At 41.5% G+C, this 24,841-nt stretch overlaps 4 protein-coding genes across 4 annotated transcripts; all 4 read left to right on the top strand.

Annotated features, from left to right (window-relative positions):
- Positions 1 to 3,056: 3,056 nt before the first annotated feature.
- On the top strand, positions 3,057 to 3,653 carry LOC139106161 (uncharacterized). Its single transcript, XM_070662719.1, has one exon. It carries the CDS (start codon positions 3,057 to 3,059, stop codon positions 3,651 to 3,653), a length of 597 nt encoding a protein of 198 aa, XP_070518820.1.
- A 56-nt stretch (positions 3,654 to 3,709) lies between these two features.
- LOC139106159 (uncharacterized) lies at positions 3,710 to 4,741 on the top strand. The gene has a single exon (XM_070662718.1). It carries the CDS (start codon positions 3,710 to 3,712, stop codon positions 4,739 to 4,741), a length of 1,032 nt encoding a protein of 343 aa, XP_070518819.1.
- Positions 4,742 to 10,071: 5,330 nt separating this feature from the next.
- On the top strand, positions 10,072 to 13,412 carry LOC139106158 (uncharacterized). The gene is made up of 5 exons (XM_070662717.1): positions 10,072 to 10,782; positions 10,884 to 11,516; positions 11,739 to 12,151; positions 12,386 to 12,729; positions 12,814 to 13,412. Exons 1-5 carry the CDS (start codon positions 10,072 to 10,074, stop codon positions 13,410 to 13,412), a joined length of 2,700 nt encoding a protein of 899 aa, XP_070518818.1.
- A 7,529-nt stretch (positions 13,413 to 20,941) lies between these two features.
- Positions 20,942 to 23,846, top strand: LOC139106157 (uncharacterized). The gene is made up of 3 exons (XM_070662716.1): positions 20,942 to 21,146; positions 21,422 to 22,027; positions 22,078 to 23,846. The coding sequence occupies exons 1-3, from the start codon at positions 20,942 to 20,944 to the stop codon at positions 23,844 to 23,846; spliced, it is 2,580 nt and encodes an 859-aa protein (XP_070518817.1).
- The last annotated feature ends 995 nt before the right edge of the window (positions 23,847 to 24,841 follow it).

Here is a 24,841-nt window from a genome sequence, read left to right as displayed (position 1 = left end):
ACTAGCAATACAGAAGATCTACCTTTCCACAATGTAGACTGGAATGTAACGAAAACTCTAAGTCCATCAGAAGCAAAATCTTCTTCAGACATATGCACGGTATGCCTTACTAACGAGCGCACACATGCTTTCGTACCTTGTGGACATCTTGCCTGTTGCGTTACATGTATCAAACGTTTGGAAGCTAAGCGTTGTCCCATATGCAACGACCCGTATGAAACCTACATAAGGATTAGAAAACCATAAGACATTACAGCATATTTATGTAAAAATATGTTTAGATTTAAGAGATAAAATCTTTAGGCGTGTTACTTCGTGTGGAAAAGATACAACATAACTTTATACTGATGTTTGTTATTTTTGAACAAAGTTCTGATACATATAAGTTACAAAACGGACTGAAATACACTGTGATACGTTATAGCTTTAGATACTGTTATTTTATGTACAAGCGTAGAACGTGATATAACTCGATCTCTAATGTGTATCGGCTGCGTGTTAATGCTTTTGTCGTAACGGTTGCTTTTGTATCTTTTCGTCGTTTATGACTGTGTAGTTGTAAAACATATTTTTATCCGATTATGCCAAAGTGCGCTTTACCAAACCGTTGTAATGTAGCAGAGATTCTGATGTAACTTGTTTTATTTTTTAGTATTCGAGCATGCAGTTGTAATACTTATAGATTGCAAAATGGACTTAGATACAGTGTGATACGTTATAGCTTTAAATACTATTATTTTATTTACAAGCGTAGAACGTGATGTAACTCGAACACGGTTGCTTTTGTATCTTTTCGTCGCTTATGACTGTGTAGTTGTAAAACATATTTTTATCCGATTATGCCAAAGTGCGCTTTACCAAACCGTTGTAATGTAGCAGAGATTCTGATGTAACTTGTTTTATTTATTAGTATTCGAGCATGCAGTTGTAATACTTATAGATTGCAAAAGGGACTTAGATACAGTGTGATACGTTATAGCTTCAGATACTATTATTTTATTTACAAGCGTAGAACGTGATGTAACTCGAACTCTAATGTGTATCGGCTGCGTGAGAATACTTTTGTCGTAACGATTTCTTTTGTTTTTCTTATCGGTTATGAATGTGTAGTTAGTAAGTTAATTTTTTTCCCGATTATTAAAAAATATCAAAATATATGTATACAGTTATTTTTTTATATCGCAACGACTTTTAAATTTCGTTAAATCTGTTTTTATACCTGTAACAAACAGTACATTATAAAATTCAACGTAATAAATTATTGTTAAATAAGATTAATTTTCTATGCTGTACACTATGCATAATACCTACTTCCTAATTACTATTTTTATTCTATCCTGCCGCTGACTGCCTCGCACAAAGTAATATCCATAAACAACGCGTGCTATAGCACAGATATTTTCAATTTATAAACGTTTTATATACAATAATATAGATAATGTAGATATACAGGGTGAATCAGAGAGAATGGAAGTGCGACTTACCGTTCAAAAAAAAAATTGTGTGTAAGTCCACTGTGGTCTACAAATAAATAATAATATTAAATTAATATTTTGCGGTAACCAGTCTTATATGGTAAGTGGCACTTCCATTTTCTGATTCACCTTGTATATGATATAAAAGTCGCATTTGAACAGTGGGCCATTGATCTGTGGGCTTTTGAACGGTGGGCCATTGATCTGTGGACTTTTAAACGGTGGGCATTTATCCGTGGGCAAACGAACAAAAATTCACTTTCTGTGGGCGTTTGATCTGTGGGCATTTGAACGGTTGGCAATTGATCTGTGGTCATTTGAACGGTGGGCAACTTTTCGTGTCCAATCGCACTGTGTTTATTTGATACGTGGCCAATCGCTACGTGGGCAATAGAACTGTGTCCAATTGATCTGTGTCCAATTGAGCTGTGTCCAATTGAGCTGTGTCTAATCGCAATGTGTCTTATTGATACGTGGCCAATCACTACGTGGGCAATAGAACTGTGGGCAACTGACATACACTCCATTAGAATACGATGTGATCTTCCGCACTACCCAGGAGGTGCAACTTACAGTGCGTTAGATTTTTTAACGTACGTATGATATAGCTACCGGCGAAGGTCCACGTGGACCTTCGCCGATAGCTATATCATACCATATTTTTAATATTCTTACCATTTCTAAATTGTCCAACACGCAAAGTGTCTGACAAATTTAATATTAAATTGTTAATAAATTATCTGTCCAACACACAAAATGTTCAACAGATTGCATATGCTATATGTAGAAAGGATAATTTTTTACGGAAGTGAATGAAAAGGAAGAGAGGTTATATTAGTTATTTAAATTTTTATTTTAATTAGAAATATTATTAAAAAATTGATATTTAATTTGGTGTCCGCCCCGGTCTTGTCTACCGCCTCGGCCTCGGCCACAGTTCATTTATTAACAATTTAATATTAATTTGTTAATAAATAAACTGTGGCCGAAGCCGGGGCGGACGCTTAGTTATATATCAATTTTTTTATAATATTTTTAATTAAAATAAAAATTTAAATAACTAATATTGTCGCCCTTTTTTTTTATTTACTCCCGTAAAAAATTATCCTTCCGACATATAGTATACGCAATCTGTTGAACACTTTGCGTGTTAGACAGTTTATTTATTAACAATTTAATATTAAGTTTGTCGAACACTTTGCGTGTTAAACAATTTAAAATTGGTAAAGATATTAAGAAATGTGGTATGATATGGCTACCGGCGAAGGTCCACGTTAAAAAACCTAACGCACTGTAAGTTGCACCTCCTGGGTAATGCGGAAGACCACATCGTATTCTAATATACAACCTGCAAAGAGAAACATGTATCTTAGTGCCCGCGATTCACGCGGGCCGCATCGCGCGATGTGTGCACTCATCGTAGTCGTAGGCTCGTTGGCCGACGTAGGCTACGACTCGTAGCTGCCTCGGTGCAAAGAAGACGGAACATATATATATCTGTCCTCTTTTGCAAGCCGAGCGAGGCGCGCTCACCGACAGGACGTCGGCGTGTGTGCGTGGTCCCCCACTCCAGCAACATCGATGTTGCTTGGAGCTAAAATTCCCATCACTGCTGCGGACATAAGGATACGCGGTCTAGAGGCGTCGATACAAATAAACGAAGTCCTTTCTGCAGCTGCGGAAAAAGGTAACTGCCGGCTACATGAAATTAAATCTGGTAACATTACAAAGTTCCCAGGTGGCATAGATAGTATATGGTTACGTCTCCCGTTAGCAGCTGCCAAAAAAGTTGTTGAAGGGGGCACAATAAACATATGTTGGACAAAAGTAAAAGTTGACTTACTTAGAGCCCGCTCTATGCGGTGCTTCAAGTGTTTAGAGAAGGGCCACGCAAAGGAAAGATGCCCAGTTTCAATAGACCGCTCTGGAAGGTGCTACAGATGCGGGAAACAAGGTCACGCCGCACGTGGCTGCTCTGCTTCTCCTTGCTGTCCATTATGTTCGGACATAGGCAGAAAAGCAGATCATATCTGGGATGGGCAACAATGCTTTACCAGAAATATAAAAGGAAAAGAATTGGATACGAAGTCGCACGACAAAACGACCTCATTGCCGACGCAGAAAGCTACAATTTCTGCGACAGTTAGATCCGAAGACCGTACCTCTCCTTCCGTTTAGGATGTAAAGGAAATGGATACAGATCCCATGGAGAATGGGAATGATATGGACCTCTAATGGCCTTACGCCTCATCCAATCAAACGTCGGTCGCTCTCAAGGAGCGCAAGATATACTCCTTCAAACTATGATGGAGCACAAATATACTTTCGGGATTATCGCCGAACCCAGCCGTATTCCTTCGGACAACCCGTGCTGGGCCGCTGATACTATGGGCTCAGTTGCTCTATTTTGGCGATGGCTGCCAGGTCTCCCACCATGTGTGGCTATTAAAAGTGGTTCGCACTTCGTGGCTGCGCAATGGGGACAGATTGTGGTGATAGAGATATACTTTCCTCCGTCAGGCACACTATCTGAATGCGAAATTTGGCTTGACGAGCTAAGTACTTGTATCCGGCGTTTAAAGCCGCTTCCATTTATTATAGCTGGTAATTTCAATGCTTGGAATACGACCTGGGGTTCCATCAAAACCGGACCCAGGGGTAGATTGGTGGAGACTTGGGCCGTTTCACATGATTTAATTCTCCTTAATCGAGGTAGAGTATCCACCTGCATTCGACCACAAGGAGAATCAATTATTGATCTTACCTGGGCTTACCCTGTGATTGCTCGAAAGGTTACAAAGTGGGAAGTAGCTGAAGATTTGGAACACATGTCGGATCATTGTTTTATTCTGGTGCATTTTGATCCTCCTGCTAAGACTATTAGATCACGACTCCCCGAGAATAGATGGGCTGTACGTAAATTAAATAAGGCAGCTTTTAAATCCTCTATCATTACGTCACTCTGGGTAAAGAACAGCGAAGACTCAACTGTAGAAAAAAGTACTCAGGAGCAGTTAGAATGGATCATCGACACGGTCTCTACTGCTTGCGATGCGTCAATGCCACGTACTAAATACTCTTTTAGACGATCCACTTATTGGTGGAATAATCACATCGCCTCGCTACGTCAAAATGCCATACGGCAAGGTAGAAGAGTAACTCGAAGTCGTGGCAATTTAGTCAGAAGAGCTGAAGCATGGGAGAGTTACAAAGAAGCCAAGATTGCTCTCAGAAAGGCGATCAAAGAAAGTAAAGAAAATTCTTGAAAGGAACTGATCGACTCTTTAGATGATGACCCCTGGGGTCGAGCGTACAAATTGGTTTGTAAAAAACTTAAACCTATGGCTTCCCCAGTGATCAAAGTCCTAAATCCTGAATTCCTAGACGAGGTTGTAAGAACTTTGTTCCCTCCCTCTGTTGATCATGTCCAGGAACGTAGGAGTTCTCGTATAAATAGGTCAGACTGGTCCTCAGATCTAGAAATAAATGAGGAGGAATTTCTTATTGCTACAAAGAGAAGTTTACGGGGCAATACTGCTCCCGGCCCCGACGGGCTTACTAAGAAAATATGGAAATTAGCTCTCGAGGACTTACATACTTACCTCAGACAGCTATACAACAGCTGTATTAAAAACGGATTATTTCCGTCAACTTGGAAGCACGCTAAACTCGTGCTGCTTAGAAAGGACAAAGATGTTGGTCTACCATCATCTTACCGTCCTATATGCTTACTGGACGAGGCTGGTAAACTTTACGAAAGAATTCTCGTAAACCGCCTTGCCTAACACTTAGAAAATATAGGCCCTAACATCTGTGATACACAGTATGGTTTTAGGGTAGGACGTTCTACAGTCGACGCAATTATTCGCGTCAGAAATACAGTCGAGCAGTATACATCCCAGGGGGAAGTAGCACTAGTGATATCATTGGATATTTCAAATGTTTTTAACTCTCTCCCCTGGGAACATATTTGCGACGCTCTTTACAGACATCAGGTGCCTGACTATTTACTTAGAATCATCGAAGACTATCTTTCTAATAGAAAGATAACTTTTTTTGATAATACTGGATCAACTCAAGAAAGGCATTTGCGCCGCGGCGTGCCCCAGGGCCAAGTCCTTGGTCCACTCTTGTGGAACTTGGGGTACGACGCGGTGCTTTGCTCGGCTCTCCCGCTTGACACAAGTGTCGTCTGCTATGCAGACGACACACTCATTATTGCTGGTGGTCGAGAATGAAACGAAGCCATAGTCAGGGGTGAAATAGCGGCTGCCTCTATCATCCGCTCCATCCAGAGCACAGGCCTTCAAGTAGCCATAAACAAGACTGAGGCTATGATGTTTTATGGTAGGGGTATTAATCCCTCTTTACCTTATTTACGCATTGATTCAACTCGTGTCAAAATAAAGTCTAAAATTAAATATCTGGGTCTGATTTTGGATCACGCATGGACTTTCTCTTATCATTTTAAAGAAATAGGCAACAAAGTCAGGGAGAGATCACAATCGCTAAAAGGAATCCTCCCCAATATAAGGGGCCCAAGTAGCGCGGCGAGGCGACTATATGCGAATACAATTCGCTCTATTGCTCTTTATGCCGCGCCTGTTTGGGCCAAAGATCTGGCCACAAATAAATTCGGTCGGAAGGAGTTAGAAACTGCCTTTCATTTGGTGGCTGTTAGAACGGCTAAGGCCTATAGAACGGTTGCAAGACCAGCTGCAGCACTCTTTGCTTGCCTTCCTCCGATAGATATAACAGCCGTAGAATACATGCGAACTTTTGAGAGCCTTAAAGCTATTAAGGCCAACGGTGTTATACCCACGGCTAGTATAAAAAAACGTATACGAAAACGTCATCATATGTCTACTCTTTCTGACTGGAAGATGAGACTGAGCGATCCATCTAATTACGGACAGCGAACGCTGACTGCAATCCTCCCAGTCATGGAAGACTGGGTTAATAGATGTGATTGGGGAGGTGTCCTCTCATTCTGGACAACTCAGGTTATTACTGGCCATGGGTGCTTTGCCTCCTTCCTGTACAGAATAGGCAAAGAAGCATCCACGGCCTGTCATCATTGTGATAACAACATTGATGACGCTCAGCACACATTGACGGTGTGCCCTGCTTGAAACAACAAAAGGCAGATTCTTATCGAAGCTGTGGAACAGGATATTACTCTTCCCAGCATCATTAAACTCGCGGTTAGCAGCGAAGAAGTTTGGTTGGCCTTTATGGCCTTTTGTAATAGTGTCATGTACTCTAAAGAAGAAAATGAGAGAGAAAGAGAGCAACAGGCACTGCCTATAAATAACTCTTTTTCTCCATCTACACATAGGTGCAACAGAAAAAGAAGAGACAGTCGTTGCGAAAATGTCCAGAATCGGGCTCTGTTCCAACATTACCTGTCGTGGCGCAAACAGCACCACCGAGTAATCGGATCCTTAGATCTGCCACTAGAAGGCCCGTAAACCAGACACTTACCAGGGTTGATGCGAGAGTTGCTCCTCCTTCTTCCTTCTTATCTGCCAATTCGGGATCCTTCTTGGTACCTTCAATATCCTCTATGAGGACTAATAGGTCACCTAGATGACAAACGCAGGGAGGGACACCTTCTCCCTCCTTGTAAGTTTTTTCTGACGCTATATAAGTTAGACGTCAATATGTAGATAAACACCTTAAAGTGTAATTTCAAAGACTCATCTGGCAAATAATGCCAAGAAGATTATCCGCTTGGTAAATGCAGACATATGTGCGGAAGAGGGGGTTGAGAAGTTATGCTCAGCAAATCCTCGCCCCTCATCTTGTAAAACGCACTGGGCAAGAGCCCCGACGGGTTTTAGTGGATAGTGGGCAGGCCGCGGATAGCGAGCCGTAAGACCTGAGCCCCACATACCCCCCCTAGTCAAACAGGGGGGGATGCGTAAAAGCATTTCCCGTCGTTAAAAAAAAAAAAAAACCGGCCCACGCGCCCCGGCGACCACTTCGCCGAGAGGAGCGGATCTTTCCTTCCAAGGTGGTAAGAGAAGGTAACTCGGAATTCAAATCCCGGCCGGCTGGGACCGCAGGAGAAGCTTATGACTTCCCTACCATGCCACCCGAGGGGGGAGGGGGTAAAGGACCACCTAGTCCGCTGGGACAATAGCGAGAAGATCCTAACCTTGGAAGCATTGCACGCGGATGCTCCCACAGCTGAAGGGGAAGGGATTACCTCTACCCGTTTCCGGGACGTACGTGGTGCGTTCTGGGGCGAATACGAGAATACGCACCGGAGTTGCACACCAGGGGTGTAACCCCACGGTCTCCGGGGGCGTAAAGTGTTCCAGCCTGCGGGCTGGGCACCCCAGGGATGACGTAGGGGGTGTTCCGGGCCGCTCGGACGTTTCCGAGGCGGGGCCGGTCATCCCGAGAAAGTTTGACCGCCACGGGACCGCTCGGACGTATTCCGAGGCGGGGCTCGTGGCGTGTCGCTAGAAGGAAGAAGGAGGCGGCTAGATCGGAGTTGGCAGGGCGGGCACCCAACTGGCCTAGGGGAGAAAACCCCAGACAAATCACTACTTTGATACAACATGGAAATGTTGGTTTCAGGAAAGGAAGGCTTACCGTCCCAGGAAATTCGGACCCTCAAAGACCGGCGTGGTGGGAGTGCCGTCCCGGCTCCCGCCATGTCGTCATCCAACGACGGGCAATCCAGCGCTTGCTCCGCAGGGCCGCTGGTAGATACAGCGTCTACGATGATTTCGCATACAGATAGGTCCGTTGGAGAGGACCATCACAATCAGCTCTCTTCAGGAGAAGAGAGGTGACGTACAGCCGCCCCGCTTACAAACACAGACGGGGAATACCAGCAGCTTTCCCGTATAATTGATATGAAGGTGGTGAAGCAGGCCAAGGGCAAAAAACCGGGCCCGAAGAGTAGGACGCGTGCAAAGCCGGTGGACAAACAAGTCAATCCGTTTGTTTTTATCAGGTTGATTGCAGGATCTCCACCACCAGCATTAGCTCTAACGGAGACCGGCGTGACTACGGCGACGGAAGATGATGATAGTCGCTCATCTTACCATATATCCGCAGAAGTTACTGATAGTAAAGAGAACGCGGATACCGACATTATTAGCATCGCCTCATCGGATGCTTTGGACGCCTCGATCCGCACCACGGCATTTGGGGCAATTAAAAGGTCGAAGAGGAGGAAAGATCGCGACGTCGAAACTAAAACTTGTCGTGTTGCAACTCACGTGTCTTTAACGAAAAAGAACTTTTTTGAGGAAATGAAGAAAAACAAACAAGGAAGGCCTATTGTCACGGACAAAGGAGTTCATATTCTGGCAATACAGGAGAAGAACATAGAATTGCAGGCAATCAAAGATGAGATAAAGCTTATGAGAGAAATTGCGGAGGGGGGATATGACCCCTCCAAATTTAAGGGTAAACGCCGAATGTGATGGCGAAAAGATTGGAGCAGAAATCTGTCGGCCTGCCTATTCAAACGATTACGGCAGATATTCTGCAATCGACCAAGAAAATAGAGGAGGTTGCCGTTAAATCGAGCAACTTGAAGGGCGGCTTTATACGCATTCTTCGAGAAGCCGCCCTTAAAATCGAAATTAGTGCGAATGTTATGTCGCGCAAGACACTTCCGGAAATAAGTCCAAACGTTAGAGAGATTGACCAACTTAAAGGAGAAATTTCACAACTGCGAATGAAGTTAAGGCAAGCTCGTGAAGTCAAAGAAACGCATCCTCTGCCTTCGTCAACAACAAGAAAAGAAACTAAAGACTGCGAATCAATGGACGTAAAGGTCGACAAAGAAGTGGAGACATCTGAAGGTCCGCTTCCTCCGTCTATTGTTTTGCCGCCAAGGAAAGAGTGGTCACCGGTGGTGAGACCGTCTCTACAGGGAAGAAGTAAAATACTTACCGACAATGAAGACTTTGCTACGGGACTCTCGGATTTGCCCCCCCCAACGCAAATCAAAGAATAAGGACATAGAAGGCATCATAGATGCCAAGCTAACGGCCTTTTTCAAGATTATTCAGGCCCAGATAATGGATATAAAGGCTACACTTACGGAGCGGCTAGCTCCACGAGTCTCTTCCAACGAGACTCGGAAAAACATCTCCGTAGCGCCAGTCTCAAAGGACAACAGCAAAAGACGCCCAGTACCGAAAGAAGACCTGAGGAACATAAACCTAAGAAGAAGACAAAAGAAACTAAGGGCCAGGGATCTAAAGTCCCTACCTTCTTCAAACAACCGCCTGTTTCTAAACAGACGGCTGTGAGTAGAAGACCGACGAGTGCCGGTTCCACCTCTCAAAAAGAAAATATCTCCGAGAAGCCCGTCCCGCGCCCCACAGACAACGAGACATGGTCTCAAGTCGTGGGTTGCAAGGCCAAGAAAGGGGTCAAACAATCGTCGAAACCCGCGGCTCCCTCTTCTTCCGCGCCGGTTAACTTGCAGTAGAAGAAAAAGTAGAATGGCGAGAAGTCAACTCCTGCGGCGCAACCTAAAGGAAGAAAGAAGAGGACGAGAAGAAGGGTCCCTAGAACCTCCGCTGTTGAACTTTCGGCTCCCAGTGCAGAGTACGATAAGTTAATGGCCGAAGTCAGAAGCAAGATCCAGCTGTCCGAGGTAGGGATCAACGAGAGAGTTACAATGCGCACCACAGCAACTGGCGCATTACTTATACAAGTACCGGGGTCGAAGAACGACTGTAAAGCTGACGCTCTAGCCGGCCTGATAAAACAGGTTTTGGCTAATAAGGAAAACGTCAAAATCTCTCGCCCGGTTATTACTGCGGAAATTCGAGTGTGGCCGCTCGAACCCTCCATCACAAAGGAAAAAGTTATCGAGGCCATAGCAAGTAAAGGAGCCTGCCAGCCTAAGAACATCCAGGCTGGAGATCCGCGACAATTAGCCAGCAATATGGGCAGTCTCTGGTTAAAACTCCCTCTGGCTGCTGCAAAAAAAGCAGCAATAGGAGGAACTTTGTGTGTGGGCTGGACAAAAATAAAAGTATCCCTCCTCGACCCACGGCCTATCAGATGCTTTAAGTGCCTAGAACGAGGCCACACTCGAGAAACCTTTCCGAGTTCCATAGACAGGTCAAACAAATGTTACCGATGTGGTAACCTCGGACACGTAGCTAGAACCTGCAGGGCTTTTCCGCGATGCCCGGTCTGTGCCGATATCAATAGAAGAAGTGATCACGTTTTGGGTGGCAAGGCGTGCACCACTCAAAAGCGAAGAGGAAAACCGGCGGGCAACACCAAAGACCCTTGCTCGACTGAACAAGCAGCGATGGAGGTAGACGTACAACTTCCCCCAGATGCGCTGTCTCAGAGAAGATGTTTTCAGGAAAAGGGACATAGGCTTTCAATTAGTTAATGGCCCTGTCCTTATTGCAGGTTAACTTATGCCACTCCGGCGCAGCGCAGGACCTCTTTTTGCATACACTCGCGGAGAGTGGCTGTACACTTGGAGTGATCTTGAAGCCCTTTTGCATTCCGGGCAACCACCCCTCTTGGATAGGAGATGACACGGGGACAGTCGCGATAACGTGGCGGTGGTGGCGAAGAGCCCCGCCCTGCGCACCAATTGGCCGCGGTCACCGTTTCGTTGCGGTCCACTGGGGCCCTGTTGCAGTAGTGGGGACATACTTACCTCCGTTGGGATCCCTGCAGGAATATGAAGATTGGCTGGAAAAAATTGCAGTCTTTTTAGATGGACTCCGATCTCTCTCCATCATACTAGCCGGAGATTTTAACTCCTGGTCAAGGGCCTGGGGCTCTCGTAAAACGAACGGAAGAGGCCGAATCCTGGAAAAGTGGACAGCGGCAAAGAATCTCGTGCTGCTTAATCGAGGAAGAGTCCCGACATGTGTGCGACCGCAGGGGGAGTCTATTATAGACTTAACGTGGGCCACTCCTGCGGCCGCCAGTATGGTCCAAAAATTGGAGGTGGCCACGGACCTCGAGCACCTCTCGGACCACAGATATATACTGTTAAAGCTCAGGGCCCGTGGTGGCTCCTCTGCAAGGGCAAATAAATGCTCCGCTGAGAAGAGATAGGCCTACAAGAGGATAAAGGAGGATGTTTTCAAAGCCTCCTTGGAAACCTCCTGCTGGAGTAAGGAAAGCGAGAGTGATGCTGCTCTGTTTGACACACAAGAACAGACAAGATGGCTAATAGAGGCTGTCACCAACGCCTGTAACGCTTCTATGCCAAAGGTGCGGAGTAATCCACGTCGTTCCGCCTATTAGTGGGACGAAAATATAGCCAAACTAAGGCGTGAAGCTACTCGATTGCGTAGAGTAGTCACGCGTAGTCGGGGCAATTTACTGAGCAAAACCACCGCTCTAAATAGTTATAAAGAGGCGAGATTCGCTCTACGAGTGGCCATCCGGAAGGCCAAAGCGAATGCTTGGGAAAACTTGATCTCCGAATTAGATGGAGACCCTTGGGGCTTGGCATATAAAATTGTAACCAAGAAACTCAAACCGCCAGCTCCATCGGTCACGGAGACGCTACACCCGAATTTTGTACGGAATGTAGTTGATGCTTTATTCCCCAGAGCTCCACGGAAGGCAGAAACGGACGACTCCCTATTTTCTGTACCGCCAGATAGGGAAAAGGAAGAAATACCTGTAATTGAGAAAGACGAATTTTTCTTGTGGTAAAGAAATGCATGAAGGGCAATACCGCACCGGGCCCCGATAGATTGCAAAAGAGGGTATAGGCCTTGGCTCTACAAGTAATTGGAGGAAAGCTCAAGAACCTGATCGATAGGTGCCTACAGGAGTGCGTCTTTTCGGATCGATGGAAAAGCGCAAAGCTCGTACTTCTAAAAAAGAAGAGCAAAGAGAACAATTGTCCGTTCTCCTACCGCCCAATCTGTTTACTGGACAAGGCCGGAAAGCTCTTGGAGAGAGTTGTCGTCAACCGGCCTCGTCCAGCACCTATCCGAGGAAAGCCCAAACTTGAGCTCTGCTCAGTATGGCTTCCAGATAAGACTCTCGACCGTGGACGCAATATTGCGTGTAAGATCCCTCTTGGAAGAGACGATTTCCCAGGGAGGGGTAGTTCTTGCTGTGTCTATAGATATATCTAATGCATTCAACTCACTTCCCTGGAACACTATCAAGAGATCGCTCCAGCGGCATAGAGTGCCAAAGTATTTGCAGGCAATTGTGGACAAATACTTTGAAAATAGAAATATTTCATACTTCAACCGAAATGGACGGCTAATTACAAGTTTACTTTACCGCGGAGTACCCCAGGGGTCCGTTTTGGGCCCCCTTCTTTGAAACCTGGAGTATAACGCGATATTAGACACAGCGTTGCCCCCGGATTGTCAATTGGTATGCTACGCGGATGACACTCTTATATTAGCCGGGGGAAACAACTGGTCGGAGGCACGTAGTAGAGTCGAAACTGCAGTGAAAGCCATCTTTATGGCTATCAAAAGGGCCGGACTTAAAGCGGCGCCCGAGAAGACAGAAGTTATATGGTTCCGTGGCAAAGATAAGGCTCACGGTAACCCGCCAAGCTGTACTATCCACGTGGATACGGTTAACATAGCTCCGGAGCCCACCGTTAAATACCTGGGACTTCTCCTAGACGAACGGTGGGCCTTCAGCGAGCACTTCGCTATGATTGTGGAGCGTGTAGCGTCTTGTGCTACAGCTTTGAAGAGAATCCTCCTAAACTTAAGAGGACCAGGTGGGGCGGCGAGGCGCCTTTATGTTAACGCGGTGCGTGCCGTGGCGATGTACGGTGCGCCCGTGTGGGCCAAAGATTTGGCAGTAAACAAAGGAAGACGTTCTCTATCCTTGAAAGATCCTTCCACCCTGTTACAGTCAGGGCGGCGCGGGCCTACAGAACGGTTTCGCGTGCGGCGGCTGCAGTGCTTGCGGGCGCCCTACCGTTGGACTTGACGGCATTGAAACATCACCAAGTCTTCGCTGGACTTTGAAGATATGAGCAGCGTTTCAGTGTTCGACTATCAATGTTGGTGAAGAAGCGCCTTAGGCAATTTTATCATGCCAAGACGATTGAGGCGTGGCAAACACGACTATGTGCTCAATTCGAAGTAGAGAGCGGCCGAGTAATCGGCGCTATAAAGCCAGGATTAAGTGATTAGCTGGCATTGCAGCAGAAGGGACTCTCCTTTTATGCGGCGCAGGTGCTCACCGGGCACGGGTGTTTTGCCTCGTACCTGCGTCGCATCGGCAAGGAGGAGTCAGAAGAATGTCATCATTGTAGGGCACCCCGGGACGACGCGCAGCACACGTTGGAGAGGTGTCCAGCGTGACAAATCGAGAGAGCAGAACTTGTAGACAGGGTGGGACATAACTTATCTTTTCTTGTACTGGTGAAGAAGATGGTAGATGACGAGAAGGCATTTAATGCCTTCCTAGTATTTACGGGGCGCGTTATGAGTGTTAAGGAGAACACGGAGCACCAGAGAAGAGGTCCACCAGTGAGAGTTATCTCCGGTGATGGTGGTGTGCATACACCAAGTTTGTCGGGCAATCATGCCTCAACAAGCGCCCACCGTGCACGCCGGGTTGGAGGTAGGAAACGGGCGCAAGCCTCCCCCCTCCTTCCCGGCTCAATCGGTAGCGCTCTTTAACCGGTGCGTCAAAGTTCACGCTTGAACTCCGGCGCACCGAGATGACAATAAAACGGGGAAAGTCGTCTCTCCCTCGCCTCAAGAAGGGCGAGGCTGGGACATATGAAGAGGCTGGGGAGCCTCTCCCAGTCTCGCCCTCCATAGTAGTTTAGTCGCAAGTCAAACGCGACTACTTTAAAAAAACCGGCTCGCAACACAAATGCGGGCCTTGCCGCCCTAAGTCCAATGGGCGGCAGCGCGGGGGACCCACCCAAGTCATCGGGTGAGATGGTGGAGTGTATGTCAATTGCCCACAGTTCTATTGCCTACGTAGCAATTGGCCACGTATTAATAAGACACAGTGCAATTGGCCACAGCTCAATTGGACACAAATCAATTAGACACAGTTCTATTGCCCACGTAGCGATTGGCCATGTATCAAATAGACACAGTGCAATTGGACACGAAAAGTTGCCTACCGTTCAAATGACCACAGATAAATTGCCCACCGTTCAATTGCCCACAAATCAATGGCCCACCGTTCAATTGCCCACAGATCAGTGGCCCACCGATCAAACGTCCACAGATCAATGGCCCATCGTTTAATGGCCCACATATCAGTAGCCCACCGTTCAAAAGCCCACAGATCAATAGCCCACCGTTCAATGGCCCACCGTTCAAAAGCCCACAAATCAGTGACCCACCGTTCAAAAGCCCACAGATCAATGGCCCACCGTTCAAATGCGACTTTTATATCATATACAGAGTGAATCAGAAAATGGAAGTGCCACTTATTATATAAGACTGGTTACCGCAAAATATTAATTTAATATTATCATTTATTTGTGGACCACAGTAGACTTACACACAATTTTTAAGATGTTTTTTTTTGGCACGTTAAGGGTGGTGTGTAAGTCCACTGAAGTCCACAAATATATAATAATATTAAATTAATATTTTGCGGTCGGTAACCTGTTTTGAACGGTAAGTCGCACTTCCATTCTCTCTGATTCACCCTGTATATCTACATTATCTATATTATTGTATATAAAATGTGTGGCGAGGGCATAAGCCTCGCCACTAGTGGGCAAACACCGGCCCAGGCAGCACCAGACGCGCCATAGAGGTTCGGCGGGCGACCACCGGCCCGACGATAGCGCGCGCCGCCGAAATAAGAGTGGGAGCTCCCCCACTCTCATTTCGGCGGCTATATAAGCCGAGCTCGCGGCAGAGCTGGTACCTTGTCTGGTCCTGATCACCGTACCGATCACTTCCTCCAGCTCCTAAAGGCTTCGGGTGCTCCCGAAGCCCTCTCTAGTACTCTCCCACTCGGGCGCTCCCGAGTCGTCTCCGGGCGCTCCCGGTGAGAGTCCTCCGCTGTCTTGGGCGCTCCCAAGATAGAGTATAATTCAGATTCTTGGAGACCTCGGGCGCTCCCGAGGCTCCACCTCCGAAGCGACCGGATACCGCCGGCGCTCGCGGCTAGTCCGGGCCACCGAGATCCCCTGGACGGGCGCTCCCGTCCAAGCTTTAGGATCTGTCGTACAACACACTGCCGACGACACCGCTGCGGTTGAGCGCTCCCAACTGCCGCCGATTCCAGGGCACTTCGTGCCACCCGATCCCCCGAACGAGCTCTCCCGTCCGGCACCGGATCCGCTGCGCGACAGCCAGTCGCCAGCACCGCCGCGGTCGGGCGCTCCCGACCGCTGCCCCTCGGGCCAGCCCAAGAAACCTCGGTCTCTACGACGGGCGCTCCCGTCAGCCCAGACCGCAACTAAACGCCTGAACTATCGTGCTCTAACAAACCCTGGCTCCGGCGAGCCTCAATCCGGCAAACTACGCGACGCGGCCAAGTCGCTACCGTTACAAACGTTTATAAATTAAAAATATCTGTGCTTTAGTACGCGCTGTTTATAGATATTACTTTGTGCGAGACAGTCAGCGGCAGGATAGATTAAAAGTAGTAATTAGAAAGTAAGTATTATGCATAGTGTACAACATAGGAAATTAATCTTATTTAGCAATAATTTATTACATTGAATTTTATAATGTACTGTTTGTTACAAGTATAAAAACAGATTTAACGAATTTTAAAAGTTGTTGCGTTATAAAAAAATAACTATATACATATATTTTGATATTTTTTAATAATCGGGAAAAAAATTAACTTACTAACTACACATTCATAACCGATAAGAAAAGCAAAAGAAATCGTTACGACAAAAGCATTCACACGCAACCGATACACGCCAAGCAAGGAGGTGTTTGTGTCTCCTGCGTGCAACGAAGAGAGACCGTGGTCTCCACGTCCGGGCCCTCCGCCACCGTCGCCTATCCACGAAGACCCGGAACCGTTATTCGGATATGTCCCGTCCGAAGAAATTCCTAATGACCATCTGGAAACATCGACCGACATCCTAAATTTATCAAACCAGTCTACGGAGCCGGGATCGGAACAATTCCGCCCCACGACTCCATCTTAAACTCCAAATTCATCCCTCATCTTCGAACCACGTTTTCTCGGAGCCTCAAGCCTGTTCCTCTCCTCTCTCACCGCCTTTTTTTTTGTTCGAACCCGAGGAAGCCGACTTTCTGGGCAAAGATGAATCCATCTCTCTCCCAGAAGTAGACTTCCCCGATCAACTTCCATCTCCCGTCCCGAGTATTGAGGTTCTCGAGGAGCATCCGGAACCAAGGGAGGTTAGACACCCTCTCCTGGAGCTCCTACGCAGGGCCTGTACTCTGTGGACAGATCCTGTTCCGGAAAGGGCCTTCTCCATCGGCCCTGACCATTTTGAGCCAGAAGATATCAGGAAACAGGCAGCTCGTTCTGCTCCTGATTCTCACTTTTTTATATATTGTTACGCCCGGTATACGGAGCAGCATGAAGCTGCCGGCTCGCTCCGAGGTTTCGGTTTCCCGTTGCCAGGGGAACGAAGATTATTATTAATGGTTAAAATGACAGTTCTGCCCGTGACTCTATTCGGTGCGGATGTCACTCTGTATTTGGTTAATGTTTGATTAAATCGTTATCGTTTCTCTTTCTTAAAACGTCTCTTTTCTTTCGCGGAGTCCGAGTGCCGCGGGTGAGAGAGTGTGAGAAGAGTGAGCGAGTAGCGCGAACGCGGAGACGTTCGCTGACCCCGTTCCCGGCGTAACAATATTATCCCGGGGTGGAATTTCCTTTCCTGGCCCCGATGCGACTGATCGACCTGGTCTTCCCGAGATCTACAGCAAGGGTGATAGAGATTGAGAAGATCACCCTGGATTAAAATCATTTATACACACACACACACATACATTTTCTGTAAACAATCACTCGGTTCTTTCGCAATGTTAAATTTATATTTGTTAATCAGACTAAACCCATTTTCTTACTTTTTAATTTTTTCTGTCAGAACGATAATTTTATTTTTATATTTTAAACAAAATAACTAATACTTAAATTGTTAATTATATCTGCCGAAACGTTAAATCTTGGTTTTATAATGTTTATCATAATAACTAGTATTAAAATTGTTAATTTTTGTTTGGAAATTCTGAGGTAATCATTTAATAATTACCCTCAATATCCTCCATAAGCGAATAATTACGCCAGGTTCTATCTCAGAAATTACGGATTTACCTCCTTTCTCTAAAAAAGAACCAACTACGCGCTCAAACTAAATCTGAAATTATTGAATATTTAATCTGCGCGTAAAATAGCGTAGTTTCGAAACTCGAATCCCACGCAAAATTCGGTGGTGCGTCAATTCCTAACCTTACCCACAAATGCTTCTCCTAAGAATTTCCTCCAAATAATGATTTTATAAAAATATATTCCTCTTGACGTAACACAACCGTTACGACAAAAGCATTCACACGCAGCCGATACACATTAGAGTTCGAGTTATATCACGTTTTACGCTTGTATGTAAAATAACAGTATCTAAAGCTATAACGTATCACAGTGTATCTCAGTCCGTTTTGTAACTTATATGTATCAGAACTCTGTTCAAAAATAACAAACATCAGTATAAAGTTATGTTGTATCTTTTCCGCAAGAAGTAACACGCCTAAAGATTTTATCTTTTAAATCTAAAATTATTTTTACATAAATATGTTGTAATGTCTTATGGTTTTCTAATTCTTATGTAGGTTTCATACGGATCGTTGCATATGGGACGACGCTTAGCTTCCAAACGTTTGATACATGTAACGCAACAGGCAAGATGTCCACAAGGTACGAAAGCATGTGTGCGCTCGTTAGTAAGGCATACCGTGCATATGTCTGAAGAAGATTTTGCTTCTGATGGACTTAGAGTTTTCGTTACATTCCAGTCTACATTGTGGAAAGATAGATCTTCTGTATTGCTAGTATCAGTCAAATAACTGTAGTCATTTTCCGGGATTTCGTATTCTCCTTCGTCGTGTAGTATCTCTTCCGTTATTTCGTTTATTTCTTTCTCATCTATTTTGTCGTCCAAGACTTGATTCATTTTTTTATAAATTTTGTTATCTATATGGAAATTAGCAGATTGAATAGTATTCGCACATACATGTTAAATGACAAAGTCAAACTTATCTTATAGTAAACTTATACTGTTATAGTATACCTTGTATTTTTTACGACTGTATAAACTTATAATAATTGTGGTCTGATATATGAGTTAAACTTGTATTTTGATAAAGTGTATTTGTAGATTCTTCATCTAAATTAATAGGAAAACATTTAGTTAAGAAATATAATTTTAAGCGTAATAAAAGTATAATTTTATAGAACATTTGCGTATTTAATTTTAAGAATTAAATATTACAGTTCTGAAATTTTTATGCTTATCCTTATCATTAATGGACAATTCCTGTCTTGTACTTGTACTTGGATATGTTTTATGTGAATTATTATTTTCTGTATAATTTGTTATGTCTTGTAACGGTTTTTATTTTTACAGATTGTGCTTTATCTTTTGTGATCGATTCATTATCAATACGCTTATGATTGTAATCTTCATCGGGTATTGCATCAGTTGCATGAGTATTATCATCTAAAACACAAATAATTGTATTTTTACAGCAAAAAAATTTAGTAATAAACAAAACTATTTATTATAAAAAATAAACGTACTGTTTAGTTCTATATGCAATATGTTTTGATATTTGTCGCTAAAGAGACGTAAGAAGTGAATTAGATCAATTCTACAAAAAATAAAACATGTAGATAAATTACATTAAAATTTGTTGTTGTTCCAATTACAACCAGTTTCATATTAAATAACTGAATAAAATAAGTAAAAAATTTTACAGAAACGTATATATTAACTTTAATAAAATTATTGTCATATATCTTTATTAAATGTTTACTAACTTGCCTGCTGCAAAATATTTTTGGACTTCCAGTATTTTGTTATCTCGTGATTTAGTTTTAATATTTGTACAATTATTTGTTAGGATTATTTTCAAGCGCTTTAGCTTTAGTTCTTCATCTGTTATCAGTTTTCCTAGATTATCTAAATGAAACAATTTTCTGTAAATTTAGTACTGTTGTAATATGAAATTAAATGAGAATAATAACGTTACTTAAGAAACTCCAGATGTTTTCAATCAAATCAATAATCAGATCAATAAAATAAATAACTTTATAAAAAAATATATTATTACATTTTTTATTATTTTTTTTTTATATAATATTATAATAATAAAATAAATTATATAATTATTAAAGTTTACACAAAAAAGTATAAATTAAAAAAAAAAAATAATTAAAAAAAAGTAAAATAAAATACGTAACGTGAATCGAACCAGTAATTCCGCGCTTACTAGACTTGAGCCACCCGCTCTGGACTACCACGCTGCTTCGAAAGTAAGTATAACTGTTCTGTACTTATAAACATACGAAATATTTAAACTAACTTTTCTCTCTTATTTTTGAGTAGTGCGTCGAATGGCTTTACCAAGTATCTCTAGGAACACCAATCTTCAAACTCTGCAAGTTTGAAGAAAATCGGTGTTCCGTTGAGCGCGACCTCCCCTTGTGAGTTCTACTTGCCGCGCATGCGCGAGGAAACGTCTCTCGTCTAACAATACTGTCCCACGAAAGATTCCGCACGACTTTCTTCTGTTCATTCTTCTGTTTTAACGGCGCGTGTTACCAAGAGAATTATATGACGTCTAACGCTTGCTACATTATTCAAAATTACAACCCAAATAGCACAAGATATTCTATGGATATCCATTCTTGATCCATTAAGTACATAGTATATACAGGACATTATACATATATAAAATAAATATTCATGGATGAACATAAATTCATGTATGTCATTTGTACATAATATAAACATACTTCAATGGATTATGTTACTTACACATCTCCATTAATATTGTATGTATATTATATGTATAAACATGAATGTACATTGGATGAATATACTTTCATGGATCTGTCTAAAATATTTACCAATGTATGTTAAACGGATATTATATGTATATTCATGTATGTACATTATATATACATTATATATATATACATGTATGTATATTATATGTATAGACATGTATGTACATTGGATGAATGTACTTTCATGGATCTGTCTAGAATATTTACCAATGTATGTTAAACGGATATTATATGTATAGTCATGTATGTACATTATATATACATTATATATATATACATGTATGTATATTATATTACAATTGTCTCGTTCTCAATGATAACATTGTAGTACTGCTTGTCATGTCTACATCACAACGTCTAGTGTAGCTAAAATTTTAATAGATGGCACTTTACCGATCTTTCCTCATATTGTTTCGTTGTGCCAAAGCATCAACACGTAACGTAGCGAAAGTGTGCTAAAAAGATATTAAAAAATGTCAGAACGAAAGAAGAAAAGATCCCGATCTCGATCTCATTCGCGAGATCATCATTCTAAACGGCAAAGTAACGAAAAATTCTGTGAACTTCAAAACCAGATTCAAAATCTAACTAAAGTTGTTGAATCATTGGTAACGGCTCAAAAATCACAAACGTCATTGGTTTCACAACCAAAAGAGATATCATCTTTGACAATTCGTGGTAAGTTAAAAACATTCAACAAGAAGGAATCTCATTTTTCCATACGAAAATTGAGAGGTTATACCCACACGGTATTACCGTAGTCTATACGACTCATGAAGGTTTAATCAATTTCATCTTTCAATACGAAAGTTGAAAGGTAATGCTCACACAGAATTACCATAATCCATACAAAAAAAAAAAAAAAAACTTAATTAAGTCCAAAAAAGGACGTATTATTTTTCATACACAATTAGTGTTAACCTTCATTCCTTTCTTTGTTGATTTCTCTTCAGACGACACAGAGGACAAGGAAAATGTACCTGACATTGATCAAGACATTTCAGAACAAGATACATCAACAAATGTTTTAAAAGCATTGGGAATAGATCCTAATGATACAAAATTTAAGATGATAAAATATCATCCAGAAATGAAAAATACCTGGCAGAAATGGAAGAATGAAGGTCTTCCGGACAAAAACAAAAAAGAAATTTTAGAATTATACAATAGAAAAGCTGATCTTTATGTAGAAGCACCAAAATTAAATCTTGAAATTATTCCATTATTTTCTGAGATTGCTAAAAAAAGAGACCAACATTTTGTTGATACACAAAACTGTGTAGGTACAGCCATAACCTCTTTAGGCACAGCTGTTTCTATGATATTAGACCCCCCTGAAGAAGGAATTGATGAGGACACACTCACTAATTACATAAGTCATGCAGGACAGATATTAACAGATGTCTTCCATCAACAATCAATAACAAGGAAATCTTTTATCACTCCACAGTTAAATAAAAATGTAAAATTAGTAGTAGAGAATATTTTCTCTGATGAGTGGTTATATGGAGACGATCTTAAAGAAAAAGTAAAAGACGTTAAAGAAATTGAGAAGGCATGTGCAAATATAAAAGATAAGACTCCTGCAAAACAAAAATTTCGAAATCAGGGAAACTGGCGTTACCCACCGGCAAACTATCGTCAGGTGGGATATCAATATCAAAAACAACGCCAAATAAAATTCAAGAGACCATACAAATCTTACCAGGAACCAGCAAAATCAACGACCCAGACGATGAGCCAATCTTCATCGAAGAAATAGAAAGGGTACATAACATAGCAGGACGACTTAATTTGTTCACGGAGAGATGGAAAAGTATTACATCCGACAAATATATTTTAAAACAATTAGAGGGATATAGAATTCCATTTACAAAAACTCCTATTCAAAAAATTCCTCCTATAGAAAGAAAAATTTCTAATGAAGAAAAAGAAAAGTTAAGTTTAGAGATTATTGAATTATTAAAGAAAGGTGCTATTGAAGAATGCCAAGAATGCGTTGGGCAGTTTATCTCTCCTTATTTTTTAGTTCCAAAACCTGATGGTACAAATAGATTTATATTTAATCTCAAAAAATTAAATGAATATTTACAACCCCAACATTTTAAATTGGAAGATATCAGATCTGTATTAAATCTTGTATCACAAGGAGATTATTTTTGTTCAATAGATCTTAAGGATGCATATTTCTTAATTCCTATTTATAAAAATCATAAAAAATTTTTAAGATTCAGATTCGAAGAAAAATTATATCAATTTAAATGCCTACCTTTTGGATTATGCACAAGCCCCTACATATTTACAAAAATCATAAAACCAGTTATTAACAAACTTAGACTCCTAGAAATAGTTTTAGTAATTTATTTAGATGATTTTTTATTTATTCATAAATCTAAAAATAAGTGTGAAGAAAACACGAAAAAAGCTATAAAATTATTAGAATCTTTAGGATTTATTATTAAATATGAAAAGAGTTGTCTTACAGCAGATCAAAAAATTAAATATTTAGGCTTTATTATTGACTCAGTCAATCTTTCTTTAAACTTACCTGATAAAAAGAAAAATCAAATTTTAAATTTTATTAACAATTTTCAAATTGGAAAATCTTATAAAATTAGAGATTTTGCTAGATTTCTAGGAGTCTTAGCATCGGCTTGTCCAGCAATAAATTATGGATTTATTCATTGCAAAAGGATTGAAAGACAAAAATTTTTAGCATTAAAATTTAACGGTGGAGATTATGAAGGTAAAATTTATATAAATAAATACATTATAGAAGATTTTAATTGGTGGTATAAGAATGCGATCATTGGTTCTAATCCCTTCAAAACCTTAAATTTCAAAATTGAAATATTTTCTGATTCTTCCTTATCAGGTTGGGGTTGCTACTGTAACAATAAAAAAGCCTTTGGTTTTTGGAACGAACAAGAGAAGAGAAATCACATTAATTATTTAGAACTATTGGTTGCATTTTTTGCATTAAAATGTTTTGCATCAAATTTGTTAGAATGCGAAATTTTAATTAGGATAGATAACATGACAGCTATTTCTTATATTAATAGAGCGGGTGGAGTACAATTTCCACATCTCAGTGAACTATCAAGAAAAATTTGGGAATGGTGCGAAGAAAAGAAATTATGGCTAAAAGCCTCATACATTCCTTCAACTAAAAATAATGAAGCTGATGAAGCATCACGAAATATAAATATAGATTCAGAATGGGAAATTTCTCAAATAAATTTTAAACAAATAGAAAACCAATTTGGTCCTTTCTCAGTAGACTTATTTGCATCAAGATTAAACAAAAAATGTCAAAGGTTTTATTCTAGATTTCCAGACCCAGAAGCTGAATCTATAGATGCTTTTACTAAATCATGAAAAAATGAGAATTTTTATGCTTTTCCTCCCTTCGCTCTTATTCTTCGCACATTGAGAAAGATAATTAACGAAAATGCGACAGGTACTATTGTAGTACCTTTATGGCCAACCCAACCATGGTTTCCCCTTTTTACATCTCTTTTAACTGGACCTACCATAACATTTAAGCCTAATAAAAATATATTAACATCCCCTTACAGGAACGAAATACATCCATTAGCATCCCACCTTTCATTGGTGGCAGGCAGATTGTTAGGACATCCTTCTTGAAAAAAGGATTATCTGAAGAAGCCGTTGATGTTATGGTCGAATCTATTACTCAATCGACTTTAAAACAATATGAATCTTGTTTAAAACGATGGTGGAATTTTACTCACTTAAAAGAGATAGATTTATACAATGCAAAAACAACAGATATAATTAGTTTCTTATATCAACTTTTTAATGAAGGTGCTAGTTATACGACGCTAAATTCTACTCGTTCCACAATTTCTTTAATTTCAGTTTATAATGTTAATAAGAATGGATTAATTTCTCGTTTCTTAAAAGGAGTATATAAACAAAGACCTTTAAGACCGAAATATTCTACGACATGGGATATTACGCCTATTCTTAATTATATGGAAAAATTATTTCCATTAGAAAAACTGAAATTAAAAGAAGCTACGGAAAAAGTAGCAACTCTATTAGCTATTACAACAGGACAAAGATTACAAACGTTAGCTTTAATCAATATTAATAACATAAAACAATCAGATTTAGGTATAAGTATTAAAATCACAGATAGAATTAAAACATCAAAACCCGGAACATTCCATCCAGATTTAACTTTACCATTTTTTAAAGAAAAACCAAGACTTTGTATAGCGTCCGCAATTATAGATTTTATTAAACTAACCAAAGATTTAAGAGATAAGGATACTAATAACTTATTCATTACTACAATCAAACCATTTAAAGCCGCATCATCACAAACGATTAGCCATTGGATAAAG

Source organism: Cardiocondyla obscurior, linkage group LG10 (assembly GCF_019399895.1).
Source record: "Cardiocondyla obscurior isolate alpha-2009 linkage group LG10, Cobs3.1, whole genome shotgun sequence".
Taxonomy (NCBI): Eukaryota; Metazoa; Arthropoda; class Insecta; order Hymenoptera; family Formicidae; genus Cardiocondyla; species Cardiocondyla obscurior.
The sequence above is the reverse complement of the archived record's forward strand: the minus strand, read 5'-3'. Positions and strand labels throughout refer to the sequence as shown.

Excerpts from the sequence above, each read along its gene's own strand:
- LOC139106161 (XM_070662719.1), top strand. The coding sequence starts at position 3,057 with ATGTTGCTTGGAGCTAAAATTCCCATCACTGCTGCGGACATAAGGATA.
- LOC139106159 (XM_070662718.1), top strand. The coding sequence starts at position 3,710 with ATGGCCTTACGCCTCATCCAATCAAACGTCGGTCGCTCTCAAGGAGCG.
- LOC139106158 (XM_070662717.1), top strand. The coding sequence starts at position 10,072 with ATGGCCGAAGTCAGAAGCAAGATCCAGCTGTCCGAGGTAGGGATCAAC. Across the intron at positions 11,517-11,738 it reads GTGGTGGCTCCTCTGCAAGG|TGGGACGAAAATATAGCCAA; the intron begins GCAAATAAATGC and ends TCCGCCTATTAG. Across the intron at positions 12,152-12,385 it reads AAAGACGAATTTTTCTTGTG|GCCGGAAAGCTCTTGGAGAG; the intron begins GTAAAGAAATGC and ends TTACTGGACAAG.
- LOC139106157 (XM_070662716.1), top strand. The coding sequence starts at position 20,942 with ATGTCAGAACGAAAGAAGAAAAGATCCCGATCTCGATCTCATTCGCGA. Across the intron at positions 21,147-21,421 it reads ATCATCTTTGACAATTCGTG|ACGACACAGAGGACAAGGAA; the intron begins GTAAGTTAAAAA and ends ATTTCTCTTCAG. Across the intron at positions 22,028-22,077 it reads TAAAGAAATTGAGAAGGCAT|GGAAACTGGCGTTACCCACC; the intron begins GTGCAAATATAA and ends TTTCGAAATCAG.